Raw genomic sequence first — 15,783 nt, 5'->3', positions numbered from 1 at the left:
GTAGACCTTACAGTGAAATGCTGAATACAACAGGTGTAGGAGACCTTACAGTGAAATGCTGAATATAACAGGTGTAGTAGACCTCACAGTGAAATGCTGAATACAACAGGTGTAGTAGACCTTACAGTGAAATGCTGAATACAACAGGTGTAGTAGACCTTACAGTGAAATGCTGAATACAGCAGGTGTAGTAGACCTTACAGTGAAATGCTGAATACAACAGGTGTAGTAGACCTTACAGTGAAATAATGAATACAACAGGTGTAGTAGACCTTACAGTGAAATGCTGAATACCACAGGTGTAGTAGACCTTACAGTGAAATGCTGAATACAACAGGTGTAGTAGACCTTACAGTGAAATGCTGAATACAACAGGACCTTACAGTGAAATGCTGAATACAACAGGTGTAGTAGACCTCACAGTGAAATGCTGACTTACAAACCCTTAACCAACAGTGCGGTTTTAAGAAAAATAAAGAGTTAAGAAAATATTTACAAAATAAACTAAAGTACCAACAAAAGTCACACAAAATAACAATAACGAGGTGGGTACCGGTACAGAGTAGGGGGTACCGGTACAGAGTAGGGGGTACCGGTACAGAGTAGGGGGTACCGGTACAGAGTAGGGGGTACCGGTACAGAGTAGGGGGTACCGGTACAGAGTAGGGGGTACCGGTACAGAGCAGGGGGTACCGGTACAGAGCAGGGGGTACCGGTACAGAGTAGCGGGTACCGGTACAGAGTAGGGGGTACCGGTACAGAGTAGGGGGTACCGGTACAGAGTAGGGGGTACCGGTACAGAGTAGGGGGTACCGCGACAGAGCAGGGGGTACCGGTACAGAGCAGGGGGTACCGGTACAGAGCAGGGGATACCGGTACAGAGCAGGGGGTACCGGTACAGAGCAGGGGGTACCGGTACAGAGTCAATATGCTGGTTAGTCAAGGTAATTGAGGTAATATGTACATGTAGGTATGGGTGACGTGACTATGCATAGATAATAAACAGAGATTAGCAGCAGTGTACAAAACAAATGGGGGGGGGGAATTTTGATTAACTGTTCAGCAGTCTTATGTCTTGGTGGGGTAGAAGATGTTAAGGAGCCTTTTGGGCCTAGACTCAAATCAAATCAAATCAAACTTGGCGCTACGGTACCGGTTGACATAGAGAGAACAGTCTATGACTAGGATGGCTGGAGTCTTTGAACATTTTTAGAGCCTTCCTTTGATGGCAGGAAGCTTGGCCCCAGTGATGTACATATATATACCAGGCGGTGTACTGCAATGTACTGGGCCGTACGCACTACCCTCTGTAGTGCCTTGCGGTCGGATGCCGAGAATTTGCCATACCAGGCGGTGATGAAACCTGTCAGGATGCTCTAGATGTTGCAGCTGTAGAACTTTTTGAGGATCTGGGGACCCATGCCAAATCTTTTCAGTCTCCTGAGGGAGAATAGGCAATGTCGTGCCCTCTTCACGACTGTCTTGGTGTGTTTGGACCATGATAGTTTGTTGGTGATGTGGACTCCAAGGAACTTGAAGCTCTCAACCTGCTCCACTACAGCTCCGTCGATGAGAATGGGAGCGTCATAGGCCCTTCTTTTCCTGTAGTCCACGATCATCTCCTTTGTCTTGCTCACATTGAGGGAGAGGTTGTTGACCTGGCACCACACTGCCAGGCTGTTATCATTGTCGGTGATCAGACCGCTGTGTCGTCGGCAAAGTTAATGATGGTGTTGGAGTCGTGCTTGCCCATGCAGTCGTGGGTGAACAGGGAGTACAGGAGGGGACTAAGCACGCACCCCTGAGGGGCCCCTGTGTTGGCGAGCAGCATGACAGATGTATTGTTGTCTACCCTCACCACCTGGGGGCGGCCAGTCAGGAAGTCCAGGATCCATTTGCAGAGGGAGGGGTTTAGTACCAGGGTCCTTAGCTTAGTGATGAGCTTTGAGGGCACTATGGTGTTGAATTCTGAGCTGTCGTCAATGAACAGCATTCTGACATAGGTGTTCCTTTTGTCCAGGTGTGAAAGGGTAGTGTGGAGTGAAATAGAGATTGCGTCATCTGTGGATTTGTTGGGCCGGTATGTGAATGGGAGTGAGTCTAGGGTTTCTGGGATGATGCTGTTGATGTGAGTTATGACCACTCTTTTCAAGGCATTTCATGTGCTACGGGACATGACTGGGATGACGCTTTGCCTGTTTGATGGTTCGACGGAGGGCATAGCGGAATTTTTTTATAAGCGTCCGGATTAGTGTTCCGCTCCTTGAAAGTGCCAGTTCTAGCCTTTAGCTAAGTGTGGGTGTTCCCTGTAATCCATGGCTTCTGGTTGTGGTATGCACGTACGGTCACTGTGGGGACGACGTCCTCAATGCACTTATTGATGAAGCCGGTGACTGATGTGGTATTCCCCTCGATGCTTATTGGATGAACACCGGAACATGTTCCAGTCTGTGATGGCAAAACAGTCCTGTAGCTTAGCCTCTGTGTCATCTGACCACTTTCGTATTGAGCCAGTCACCAGTACTTCCTGCTTTAGCTTTTGAATCAGGAGGATAGAATTATGGTCAGATTTGCCAAATGGAGGGCGAGGGAGAGCTTTGAATGCATCTCTGTGTGTGGAGTAAAGGCGGTCTAGAGTTTTTTTTCTCTCTCTGCACATGAGGAATGGATTTTAAGTTTTCCTGCATTAAAACCCCCGGCCACTAGGAGCGCCGCCTCTGGATTAGCCTTTTCTTGTTTGCTTATGGCCTTATACAGCTCGCTGAGTGCTGTCTTAGTGCCAGTATCAGTTTGTGTTGCATCATATTGTAGTGGTAATTGTCAGCTAGGAAACATATACATGAAAACTCTCTTGGTAAATAGTGGGGTCTACAGCTTATCATGAGTTACTCTACCTCAGGCAAGCAAAACCTTGAGACTTCTTTTAATGTTAGATTTTGCGGACCAGGTGTTATTGACAAATAGACACAGACCATCAACCCATCAAGTGTTACCGGAGCTGTTCTGTCTTGACGATGCACAGAAAACCCAGCCAACTAGGCAAGTCAATGAAGAACAAATTCTTATTTACAAATAATGGCCTACCAACAGCCAAGAGTCTTCCTGTGGGGACGGGGGATAAAACAAATACAAAATAAAAATAGGACAAACACACCAAGACGAATATGGACCACAAGCTAGTTTAGCAGGACACAATGTACCTACCTGTAAGCTGAGGCCTTGACCCCCTTTCCTTCCTTCCTCCGTTTAGGATATCATGCATGCTCTGAAGATGACCTACCATGTCCAGTGTTTCATGTGTGCTGCCTGTAAGAGCCCCATCAGAAACCAGGCCTTCTATATGGAGGAGGGAGAACCTTACTGTGAGAGAGGTGAGGTTCTAACTTTTCAATCAAAACAGAGGGAAAATTGTTTGAGGTTAGAGAAGTATTGAGTTAAACTACATGTACTACACATTCACAGCCTTTGGTGTGGACAGGTTGTCTCAGTGCTTTCTCTCGCTCCATCTACTGCTTCTATAAATGATGACTTCATATGGGAGCATCTACTTAGCTGACTTTGTGTTTGTCTATTAGTTTAAAAAACTCAGCAAAAAAAATAAACATTCCTTTTTTCAGGACCCTGTCTTTCAAAGATAATTCCTAAAAATCCAAATAACTTCACAGATCTTCATTGTAAAGGGTTTAAACACTGTTTCCCATGTGTGTGCAATGAACCATAAACAATTAATGAACATGCACCTGTGGAACGGTCGTTAAGACACTAACAGCTTACAGACGGTTGGCAATTAAGGTCACAGTTATGAAAACTTGGGACCTGAAAGAGGCCTTTCTACTGACTGAAAACACCAAAAGAAAGATGCCCAGGGTCCCTGCTCATCTGCGTGAACGTGCCTTAGGCATGCTGCAAGGAGGCATGAGGACTGCAGATGTGGCCAGGATAATAAGTTGCAATGTCTGTACTGTGAGAAGCCTAAGACAGCGCTACAGGGAGACAGGACGGACACGCTGATCGTCCTCGCAGTGGCAGTTCCTCGCCAGACAGGACTGGTAAAAAGAGCTCTTCACTGACGAGTCGTGGTTTTGTCTCACCAGGGGTGATGGTCGGATTCATGTTTATCGTCAAAGGAATGAGCATTACACAGAGGCCTGTACTCTGGAGCGGGATCGATTTGGAGGTGGAGGGTCCATCATGGTCTGGGGTGGTGTGTCACAGCATCATCGGACTGAGCTTGTTGTCATTGCAGGCAATCTCAACGCTGTGCATAACAGGGAAGACATCCTCCTCCCTCATGTGGTACCCTTCCTGCAGGCTCATCCTGACATGACCCTCCAGCACGACAATGCCACCAGCCATACTGCTCGTTCTGTTTATGTCTCAGTTGTTGAATCTTGTTATGATCATACACATATTTACACATGTTAAGTTTGCTGAAAATAAACGCAGTCGACAGTGAGAGGATGTTTCTTTTTTTGTTGCTGAGTTTATAAATGGAGCTTCTGCTTTCTCTATTGTGCTGCTGTGATTGGTTTCATGGGTCATAATACATCTCTCGACACAGACACGCTGTTGCTGTCTCTCACACACTCACACGGCTCAGGAGTGGGTTGCTTTGTTATCAGAGGGAGTACTCAGAATAATGCCTTCAGCGTTGATAAACATTTTGCAGCCTCAGCACCTCTCTGGGATTGTCCTGCTGTCTCACACACACACACACACGCACACACACACACACACACACACACACACACACACACTCGCTCTGAGTACTGTCTCTAAAGCCTGCCACTTTCTTCAAGTCCCTGAGATGGGGAAAAGGGAACAATGGGAACAATCCATTTAAATCTGTGGAGCGATCTGTCCTCCTCTCTCTCATCCCTTCATCACTGATGTCATCCCTTCCCTACACGCTGGGACATCACTGATCTCATCCCTTCCCTACACGTTGGGACATCACTGATCTCATCCCTTCACCACTGATGTCATCCCTTCCCTACACGCTGGGACATCACTGATCTCATCCCTTCATCACTGATGTCATCCCTTCCCTACACGCTGGGACATCACTGATGTCATCCCTTCCCTACTCGCTGGGACATCACTGATCTCATCCCTTCCCTACACGCTGGGACATCACTGATCTCATCCCTTCCCTACACGCTGGGACATCACTGATCTCATCCCTTCACCACTGATGTCATCCCTTCCCTACACGCTGGGACATCACTGATCTCATCCCTTCACCACTGATGTCATCCCTTCCCTACACGCTGGGACATCACTGATCTCATCCCTTCACCACTGATGTCATCCCTTCCCTACACGCTGGGACATCACTGATCTCATCCCTTCATCACTGATGTCATCCCTTCCCTACACGCTGGGACATCACTGATCTCATCCCTTCATCACTGATCTCATCCCTTCCCTACACGCTGGGACATCACTGATCTCATCCCTTCATCACTGATCTCATCCCTTCCCTACACGCTGGGACATCACTGATCTCATCCCTTCCCTACACGCTGGGACATCACTGATCTCATCCCTTCCCTACACGCTGGGACATCACTGATCTCATCCCTTCTCTACACGCTGGGACATCACTGATCTCATCCCTTCATCACTGATGTCATCCCTTCCCTACACGCTGGGACATCACTGATCTCATCCCTTCCCTACACGCTGGGACATCACTGATCTCATCCCTTCCCTACACGCTGGGACATCACTGATCTCATCCCTTCCCTACACGCTGGGACATCACTGATCTCATCCCTTCACCACTGATGTCATCCCTTCCCTACACGCTGGGACATCACTGATCTCATCCCTTCATCACTGATGTCATCCCTTCCCTACACGCTGGGACATCACTGATCTCATCCCTTCATCACTGATCTCATCCCTTCCCTACACGCTGGGACATCACTGATCTCATCCCTTCATCACTGATCTCATCCCTTCCCTACACGCTGGGACATCACTGACCTCATCCCTTCCCTACACGCTGGGACATCACTGATCTCATAGCCTAGTGGTTAGAGGGGGGAGAGAGACAGGTAGCCTAGTGGTTAGAGGAGGGAGGGAGGGAGGCAGGTAGCCTAGTGGTTAGAGGAGGGAGGGAGGGAGGCAGGTAGCCTAGTGGTTAGAGGAGGGGGGAGGGAGGCAGGTAGCCTAGTGGTTAGAGGAGGGAGGGAGGCAGGTAGCCTAGTGGTTAGAGGGGGGAGGCAGGCAGGTAGCCTAGTGGTTAGAGGGGGGAGGCAGGCAGGTAGCCTAGTGGTTAGAGGGGGGAGGCAGGCAGGTAGCCTAGTGGTTAGAGGAGGGAGGGAGGGAGGCAGGTAGCCTAGTGGTTAGAGGGAGGGAGGGAGGGAGGCAGGTAGCCTAGTGGTTAGAGGGAGGGAGGGAGGGAGGCAGGTAGCCTAGTGGTTAGAAGAGGGAGGGAGGGAGGCAGGTAGCCTAGTGGTTAGAGGAGGAAGGGAGGCAGGTAGCCTAGTGGTTAGAGGAGGGAGGGAGGGAGGCAGGTAGCCTAGTGGTTAGAGGAGGGAGGGAGGCAGGTAGCCTAGTGGTTAGAGGAGGGAGGGAGGGAGGCAGGTAGCCTAGTGGTTAGAGGAGGGAGGGAGGGAGGCAGGTAGCCTAGTGGTTAAAGCGTTGGTCTAGTAACCAAAAGGTTGCTAGATCGAATCCCCCGAGCTGAAAAAAATCTGTTCTGCCCCTAAACAAGGCAGTTAACCCACTGTTCCTAGGCCAGTTAACCCACTGTTCCTAGACCAGTTAACCCACTGGTTATCCCACTGTTCCTAGACCAGTTAACCCACTGTTCCTCGGCCAGTTAACCCACTAGACCAGTTAACCCACTGTTCCTAGACCAGTTAACCCACTGTTCATAGACTAGTTAACCCACTAGACCAGTTAACCCAGGCCATCAATGAAAATAAGAATTTGTTCCTAACTGAATTGCCTAGTTAAATAAAAATAAAAAAAACTCCCCCCTCCCGCTGTCTCTCCTCAACCCCCCTTCTTCCTCTTGTCTCTCCTCAACCCCCCTTCTTCATCTGTCTCTCCTCAACCCCCCTTCTTCCTCTCTCTCCTCCATCCCCCTTCTTCCTCTGTCTCTCCTCAACCCCCCTTGTTCCTCTGTCTCTCGTCAACCCCCCTTGTTCCTCTGTCTCTCCTCAACCCCCCTTCTTCCTCTGTCTCTCCTCAACCCCCCTTCTTCCTCTGTCTCTCCTCAACCCCCCTTCTTCCTCTGTCTCTCCTCAACCCCCCTTCTTCCTCTGTCTCTCCTCAACCCCCCTTCTTCCTCTGTCTCTCCTCAACCCCCCTTCTCTCCCTGCAGATTATGAGAAGATGTTTGGTACTAAGTGTCATGGCTGTGACTTTAAGATCGATGCTGGGGACCGCTTCCTAGAGGCCTTGGGATACAGTTGGCACGACACCTGCTTCGTCTGCGCTGTAAGTCTCCTGATTCACCTGGACCTCTGTCTACCTCACCTCCATCTCCATTCATCTCTACCTGTCTACCTCACCTTCATCTCCATTCATCTCTACCTGTCTACCTCACCTCCATCTACATTAATCTCTACCTGTCTACCTCACCTCCATCTACATTCATCTCTACCTGTCTACCTCACCTCCATCTACATTAGTCTCTACCTCTGTCTACCTCACCTCCTTCTCCATTCGTCTCTACCTGTCTACCTCACCTCCATCTACATTCATCTCTACCTCTGTCTACCTCACCTCCATCTACATCCATCTCTACCTGTCTACCTCACCTCCATCTACATTCATCTCTACCTGTCTACCTCACCTCCATCTACATTCATCTCTACCTGTCTACCTCATCTCCATCTACATTAGTCTCTACCTCTGTCTACCTCACCTCCTTCTCCATTCGTCTCTACCTGTCTACCTCACCTCCATCTGCATTCGTCTCTACCTGTCTACCTCACCTCCTTCTCCATTCGTCTCTACCTGTCTACCTCACCTTCTTCTCCATTCATCTCTACCTGTCTACCTCACCTCCTTCTCCATTCATCTCTACCTGTCTACCTCACCTCCTTCTCCATTCATCTCTACCTGTCTACCTCACCTTCTTCTCCATTCATCTCTACCTGTCTACCTCACCTCCATCTCCATTCATCTCTACCTGTCTACCTCACCTCCATCTCCATTCATCTCTACCTGTCTACCTCACCTTCATCTCCATTCATCTCTACCTGTCTACCTCACCTCCATCTACATTCATCTCTACCTGTCTACCTCACCTCCACCTACGTCTCTACCTGTCTCTCCTGGACCTGGTCCAACCTACAGTACGTCTCTACCTGTCTCCGTTCTGTCTCTGTCTCTCTCTCTAGCTCGCTGTCGCTCTCTCTAGCTCGCTGTCTCTCTCTCTCTCTCTCTAGCTCGCTGTTGCTCTCTCTCTCTAGCTCGCTGTTGCTCTCTCTCTCTAGCTCGCTGTTGCTCTCTCTCTCTAGCTCGCTGTCGCTCTCTCTCTCGCTCACTGTCGCTCTTTCTCTCTGTATATCGCTGTCGCTCTCTCTCTAGCTCGCTGTCGCTCTCTCTCTAGCTCGCTGTCGCTCTCTCTCTAGCTCGCTGTCGCTCTCTCTCTAGCTCGCTGTCTCTCTCTCTCTAGCTCGCTGTCGCTCTCTCTCTAGCTCGCTGTCGCCCTCTCTCTAGCTCGCTGTCGCCCTCTCTCTAGCTCGCTGTCGCTCTCTCTCTCTCTAGCTCGCTGTCGCTCTCTCTCTCTAGCTCGCTGTCGCTCTCTCTCTCTCTAGCTCGCTGTCGCTCTCTCTCTAGCTCGCTGTCGCTCTCTCTCTAGCTCGCTGTCGCTCTCTCTAGCTCGCTGTCGCTCTCTCTCTAGCTCGCTGTCTCTCTCTCTCTAGCTCGCTGTCGCTCTCTCTCTAGCTCGCTGTCGCCCTCTCTCTAGCTCGCTGTCGCCCTCTCTCTAGCTCGCTGTCGCCCTCTCTCTAGCTCGCTGTCGCCCTCTCTCTAGCTCGCTGTCGCTCTCTCTCTCTAGCTCGCTGTCGCTCTCTCTCTCTAGCTCGCTGTCGCTCTCTCTCTCTCTAGCTCGCTGTCGCTCTCTCTCTCTAGCTTGCTGTCGCTCTCTCTCTCTAGCTTGCTGTCGCTCTCTCTCTCTAGCTCGCTGTCACTCTCTCTAGCGCGCTGTCACTCTCTATATATCGCTGTCGCTCTCTCTCTATATATCGCTGTCGCTCTCTCTCTAGCTCGCTGTCGCTCTCTCTCTAGCTCGCTGTCGCTCTCTCTCTAGCTCGCTGTCGCTCTCTCTCTCTAGCTCGCTGTCGCTCTCTATCTCTAGCTCGCTGTCACTCTCTCTCTCTAGCTCGCTGTCGCTCTCTCTCTCTAGCACGCTATCGCTCTCTCTCTCTCTAGCTTGCTGTCTCTCTCTCTCTCTAGCTTGCTGTCTCTCTCTCTCTAGCTTGCTGTCTCTCTCTCTCTCCAGCTCGCTGTCTCTAGCTCGCTGTCTTTCTTCTCTCACCTAACCCCCTGCCTTTCTCCCTCTCTCTCTCTCTCTCTCTCTCTCTCTCTCAGTTCTGCCAGATCAACCTGGAAGGAAAGACCTTCTACTCTAAGAAGGATAAGCCACTGTGTAAAGGCCATGCCTTCGCTCCCGTCTGAGAGGGAGAGAGGTGGTTCAGACAGGAGACCTTCACCATTCTCTGAACCCTGAAGACCTGTAGAGTGCCAGTTAATCGCCACTCCACTGCAAACCAGACAGCATCAGTGCATCAGATCCTCACTTATCGCTCAGCTACAGATAGATTCAGCTGTACCTCATCCTTCAACTTCTATCCCTCTATACTTTCCAAATGCATCCCGTACTGGCTCCCTTCACTAAGAGCTAAAGGAATGTAAATGTTAACCTTTTTGACCTTAACCGCCTAGTTTCTCTACTGTTGTTACTCATAGCAGGTTACTCTAGTATCATATGTAATGGTATAACGAAGTGAGACATTTTTAGTATTGAGTGTAGTGTTATTACAAACGAAGTCATTTCAAGCCTTAGCTTCTCTAACTCTAACTCTATGTATTGTCAGTGAATATATATATATATGCGTCATTCTTCCCTCTTTGATTGTGGTGATAACCACCTGTTGTTCACAGGTCATCCTGTACTCCAGTGTGCGATGGTCAACTGTGTTTGGGCAATGCCTATTAGTCTGGTGAAATGCCAGGCTCAGCCCCGTCAAATCTCAACCTCGTTCATTTCACTTTTAAGTGCCTTTTTCTTTTTGTTGAAGTTGAACCAACCGTTTAGTTTGTCATTTTCTGAGATGTTACATTAACTGTCGCTGCACCACCGTCCTCATTTAAAGTCTCTGGTCCGTTCAACAACCCTTTGGTTACTCCAGTACTGCAGTGATTTTAATGGGGACCCTTACTGCAGTTCTTAAGGTGATTTTAATGGGGACCCTTACTCCAGTACTTAAGGTGATTTTAATGGGGACCCTTACTCCAGTACTTAAGGTGATTTTAATGGGGACCCTTACTGCAGTACTTAAGGTGATGTAGGGGCAACCATACTTCAGTACTTAAGGTGATTTTAATGGGACCCCTTACTGCAGTTCTTAAGGTGATTTTAATGGGGACCCTTACTGCAGTTCTTAAGGTGATTTTAATGGGACCCCTTACTGCAGTTCTTAAGGTGATTTTAATGGGGACCCTTACTGCAGTTCTTAAGGTGATTTTAATGGGGACCCTTACTGCAGTTCTTAAGGTGATTTTAATGGGGACCCTTACTCCAGTACTTAAGGTGATTTTAATGGGGACCCTTACTCCAGTACTTAAGGTGATTTTAATGGGGACCCTTACTGCAGTTCTTAAGGTGATTTTAATGGGGACCCTTACTCCAGTACTTAAGGTAATGTACGGGGAAACCTTACTGCAGTAATTAAGGTAATGTAGGGGGCAACCATACTGCAGTAATTAAGGTAATGTAGGGGGCAACCATACTGCAGTAATTAAGGTAATGTACGGGGCAACCATACTGCAGTAATTAAGGTAATAGGAACTCAGTCATGTGGAACTAGTTACTGTACTTACTGTAATACACTCCCTGTTTGCGTTCCAAATGGCGCACCCTATTCCTTATATAGTGCACTCATTTGTATGGGCTCTGGTAAAAAACACTAGTGCACTATAAATGAAATAGGGAGTCCCTTCGGGACACAGCCCATATTGCACTAGTCACTATAAAAACTGTCGGACACTCCATATTGACCCCAGGGACCCAGAATGCATCACTTCACATCAGCTATGTTATTAATTGAGTAATGTAAATCAGAATTGTACACCATAAAAAAGGAGTAGCGTTTTGAAGCAACACTATCAATGTACAGTATATGGAAATAAACGCTGTTTACAGGGCTGGGAGTCAAATCCAGTTTAAACAGTGGCTCTTGAATGGAAAATAATCTCTTAGCCAATTATATTCTAGAATGTTCTAAATTCAGTTGGAATTGACCCCAACTCTGTGAAGGGATTTGTAGTCATTGTGTTGTCTTGGGATTTGTAGTCATTGTGTTGTCCTGGGATTTGTAGTCATTGTGTTGTCTTGGGATTGGTAGTCATTGTGTTGTCTTGGGATTGGTAGTCATTGTGTTGTCTTGGGATTGGTAGTCATTGTGTTGTCTTGGGATTGGTAGTCATTGTGTTGTCTTGGGATTGGTAGTCATTGTGTTGTCTTGGGATTTGTAGTCATTGTGTTGTCTTGGGATTTGTAGTCCATTGTGTTGTCCTGGGATTGGTAGTCATTCTACACAAGTGACTGTATGTATTGGACCAAATACTGTATGGTCTAGGGTTCTATTCAATCCGAATCCCGGAAGTGCAGCGTGATTGTTCCCGCGTGGGCGGAGACTGCATTCCTGGTAAATGATGTCGGCTCAATCCACAAATGTACATTCAGAGCGCGCAATCTGTATAATGTCAAACGACACATTGAATAGAGCTCATGTCTCACAAGAGACCTGTAAGTAAGTACACTGAACAAAAATATAAACGCAACCATTTTAAAGATTTTACTGAATTCCAGTTCATAGAAGGAAATCAGTCAATTGAAATAAATTCATTAGGCCCTAATCTATGGATTACACAGGACTGGGCAGGGGCACAGCCTTCTTTGGGCCTTGGGGGGCATAGGCCCACCCACTGGGGAGCCAGGCCCAGCCACAAAAGGGCTTTATTTAAGACAAATACTCCTCAGTTTCATCAGCTGTCAGGGTGGATGGTCTCAGACGTTCCTGCAGGTGAAGAAGCCGGATGTGGAGGTCCTGGGCTGGTTGGTTGGACGTACTGCCAAATTCTCTAAAACGACGTTGGAGGCGGCTTATGGTAGAGAAATTAACATTAAATTCTCTGGCAACAGCTCTGGTGGACGTTCCTGCAGTCAACATGCCAATTACACGCTCCATTGTGTTGTGGGACGAAACTGCATTTTAGAGTGGCCTTTTATTGTCCCCAGCACAAGGTGCACCTGTGTAATGATCATGCTGTTTTAAGTAGCTTATTGATATGCCACACCTGGTCAGGTGGATGGATTATCTCGGCATTGGAGAAATGCTCACTAAAAAAGGGGATGTAAACAAATTTGTGCACAAAATTTGAAAGAGATAAGCTTTTTTGTGAGTATGGAACATTTTCTGGGATATTTTATTTCAACTCATGAAACCTGGGACACTTTACATGTTACGTTCATATTTTTTGTTCAGTATATTTATTTAATGGGTGTGTTTTGAAAGGGCTGTGTGTTTTGAAACCTAATTATTTTGTAATGTACTGTGTTCGCTGACTAGTGAGATTTTGGTTCACTTCTGATATGTACTCATTCCTTCTTTTGTACGTCAACCTCCAGCTCCAAGAACAATAGGATTTATAATAACAGAATACTAACAAATATATATATATTTTACTATTTGTTTTATATTAAAGTGTCGTATACCAAGTGCCTTCTCAAGCTTTAAACACTGAGCTTTAAAATAATTCTTAAATTCTAACGAAAAACTGCTGTATTCATTTGTGTACACGCTAGAGATGTTTTTAGCGAAATAATTGATATCTTTGATCGAGGAGTTGAATTTGGTATCAGAACCAGTCAATCAATAAAACATGTCTGTATTCTTCCATATTCTCTTTGTCTCCTTGCATCCCAGTATTAGTTTAATGTTAAAAAATGACCTAAGCCTCAAATAACCCCCTAACCCTCTCCTCCCCCTTCAGGCCATGGTCTCCCCTCCCCCTTAGGGCCATGGTCTCTCCTCCCCCTTAGGGCCATGGTCTCTCCTCCTCCTTAGGGCCATGGTCTCCCCTCCCCCTTAGGGCCCACGGTCTCTCCAACCCCCTTAGGGCCATGGTCTCTCCTCTCCCTTAGGGCCATGGTCTCCCTTCCCCCTCCGGGCCATGGTCTCCCCTCCCCCTCCGGGCCATGGTCTCCCCTCCCCCTTCGGGCCATGGTCTCCCTTCCCCCTCCGGGCCATGGTCTCCCCTCCCCCTTCGGGCCATGGTCTCCCCTCCCCCTTAGGGCCATGGTCTCTCCTCCCCCTTCGGGCCATGGTCTGCCCTCCCCCTTCGGGCCATGGTCTCCCCTCCCCCTTAGGGCCATGGTCTCTCCTCCCCCTTCGGGCCATGGTCTGCCCTCCCCCTTCGGGCCATGGTCTCCCCTCCCCCTTCGGGCCATGGTCTCCCCTCCCCCTTCGGGCCATGGTCTGCACTGCCCCTTAGGGCCATGGTCTCCCCTCCCCCTTCGGGCCATGGTCTCTCCTCCCCCTTCGGGCCATGGTCTCCCCTCCCCCTTAGGGCCATGGTCTCCCCTCCCCCTTCGGGCCATGGTCTCCCCTCCCCCTTCGGGCCATGGTCTCCCCTCCCCCTTCGGGCCATGGTCTCCCCTCCCCCTTCGGGCCATGGTCTCCCCTCCCCCTTAGGGCCATGGTCTCCCCTCCCCCTTAGGGCCATGGTCTCTCCTCCCCCTTAGGGCCATGGTCTCCCCTCCCCCTTCGGGCCATGGTCTCTCCTCCCCCTTCGGGCCATGGTCTCCCCTCCCACTTCGGGCCATGGTCTCCCCACCCCCTTCGGGCCATGGTCTCCCCTCCCCCTTAGGGCCATGGTCTCTCCTCCCCCTTAGGGCCATGGTCTCTCCTCCCCCTTCGGGCCATGGTCTCTCCTCCCCCTTAGGGCCCACGGTCTCTCCTCCCCCTTCGGGCCATGGTCTCCCCTCCCCCTTAGGGCCATGGTCTCTCCTCCCCCTTCGGGCCATGGTCTCTCCTCCCCCTTAGGGCCCACGGTCTCTCCTCCCCCTTCGGGCCATGGTCTCTCCTCCCCCTTCGGGCCATGGTCTCCCCTCCCCCTTCGGGCCATGGTCTCCCCTCCCCCTTAGGGCCATGGTCTCCCCTCCCCCTTAGGGCCATGGTCTCTCCTCCCCCTTAGGGCCATGGTCTCCCCTCCCCCTTAGGGCCATGGTCTCTCCTCCCCCTTCGGGCCATGGTCTCCCCTCCCCCTTCGGGCCATGGTCTGCACTGCCCCTTAGGGCCATGGTCTCCCCTCCCCCTTCGGGCCATGGTCTCTCCTCCCCCTTCGGGCCATGGTCTCCCCTCCCCCTTCGGGCCATGGTCTCCCCTCCCCCTTCGGGCCATGGTCTCCCCTCCCCCTTAGGGCCATGGTCTCCCCTCCCCCTTCGGGCCATGGTCTCCCCTCCCCCTTCGGGCCATGGTCTCCCCTCCCCCTTCGGGCCATGGTCTCCCCTCCCCCTTCGGGCCATGGTCTCCCCTCCCCCTTCGGGCCATGGTCTCCCCTCCCATGGTCTCCCCTCCCCCTTCGGGCCATGGTCTCTCCTCCCCCTTAGGGCCATGGTCTCCCCTCCCCCTTCGGGCCATGGTCTCCCCTCCCCCTTCGGGCCATGGTCTGCACTGCCCCTAGCCAGGTTCTCTAATTGTATAGGTAAACAAATGTGAGGTTGTTTAATTTTGTAGTGATCTCTGCTATCTGACTGTAATGCAGCCTTGTCCGTGATGACTCCTGTCAGTTCTGCTTCTCCAGCTCTCAGCAGGCTGTTGTGCCAGAGATGTCCTCCAGGTAGTGCACTATGAAGGGGGATAGGGTGCCATTTGGGGATACAGCCCCAGTGTCTTCTGCTTGACTAAAAGCACAAAGTTAACAATTCAGTCGTTGTTTTAACAATATATAATTTATTTACATGGATTTCAGGTTGAATAACTATACATACCTTTCTGAAATGTCATCGTGAGGTACTGTATATACATAAGGCCAAGTAAACACTGAAACACTTAGAAACCATCATCATCATTGTCGTCTTCATCTGAAAAGTTACACAAAAAAACCTTCCAGCTCAACTCGAGTTGAGTTTTTTTGTACAATTTCCACTGAGTATACGAAACATTAAGAACACCTAGAATGACCAGGTGAATCCAGGTGAAAGCCACGATCCTTTACTGGTGTCACTTGTTAAATCCACTGTAGATGAAGGGGAGGAGATGGGCTATTAAAAAAAATGATTTTTAAAGCCTTGAGACAATTGAGACATGGAATTGTGTATGCGTGCCATTCGGTGGGTGAACGGGCGAGACAAAAGATTGAAGTGCCTTTTAAACAGGGTATGGTAGTAAGGTGCCAGGCGCACCGGTTTGTGTCAAGAACTGCAACGCTGCCGAGTTTTCCACGGTCAACAGTTTCCTGTTTGTATCAAGAATTGTCCACCACCCAAAGAAGCGTTGGAGTCAACACGGGGCCAGCGTTTCCTGTGGA

At 49.6% G+C, this 15,783-nt stretch overlaps 1 protein-coding gene across 5 annotated transcripts in view; it reads left to right on the top strand.

The window, feature by feature from the left end:
• LOC139390417 (PDZ and LIM domain protein 7-like) overlaps window positions 1–13,149 on the top strand; it is a 121,114-nt gene extending 107,965 nt beyond the window's left edge. For 2 of the 5 annotated variants that reach the window (XR_011629505.1, XR_011629507.1), the window contains exons 9-12: window positions 3,251–3,371; window positions 7,340–8,318; window positions 9,559–10,530; window positions 10,601–10,617. Coding sequence is in view for 1 of the 5 variants with exons in the window: in XM_071137532.1 (XP_070993633.1) it covers window positions 3,251–3,371; window positions 7,340–7,455; window positions 9,559–9,645 (324 nt within the window). In the remaining 4 variants the exon portion in view is untranslated. Of the gene's footprint in view, window positions 1–3,250; window positions 3,372–7,339; window positions 8,319–9,558 lie in introns of all 5 variants that reach the window. The other 3 variants (XR_011629506.1, XR_011629508.1, XM_071137532.1) reach the window with 3 other exon arrangements.
• The last annotated feature ends 2,634 nt before the right edge of the window (window positions 13,150–15,783 follow it).

The sequence above is a fragment of the Oncorhynchus clarkii genome, chromosome 31 (assembly GCF_045791955.1).
Source record: "Oncorhynchus clarkii lewisi isolate Uvic-CL-2024 chromosome 31, UVic_Ocla_1.0, whole genome shotgun sequence".
Taxonomy (NCBI): Eukaryota; Metazoa; Chordata; class Actinopteri; order Salmoniformes; family Salmonidae; genus Oncorhynchus; species Oncorhynchus clarkii.
The sequence above is the reverse complement of the archived record's forward strand: the minus strand, read 5'-3'. Positions and strand labels throughout refer to the sequence as shown.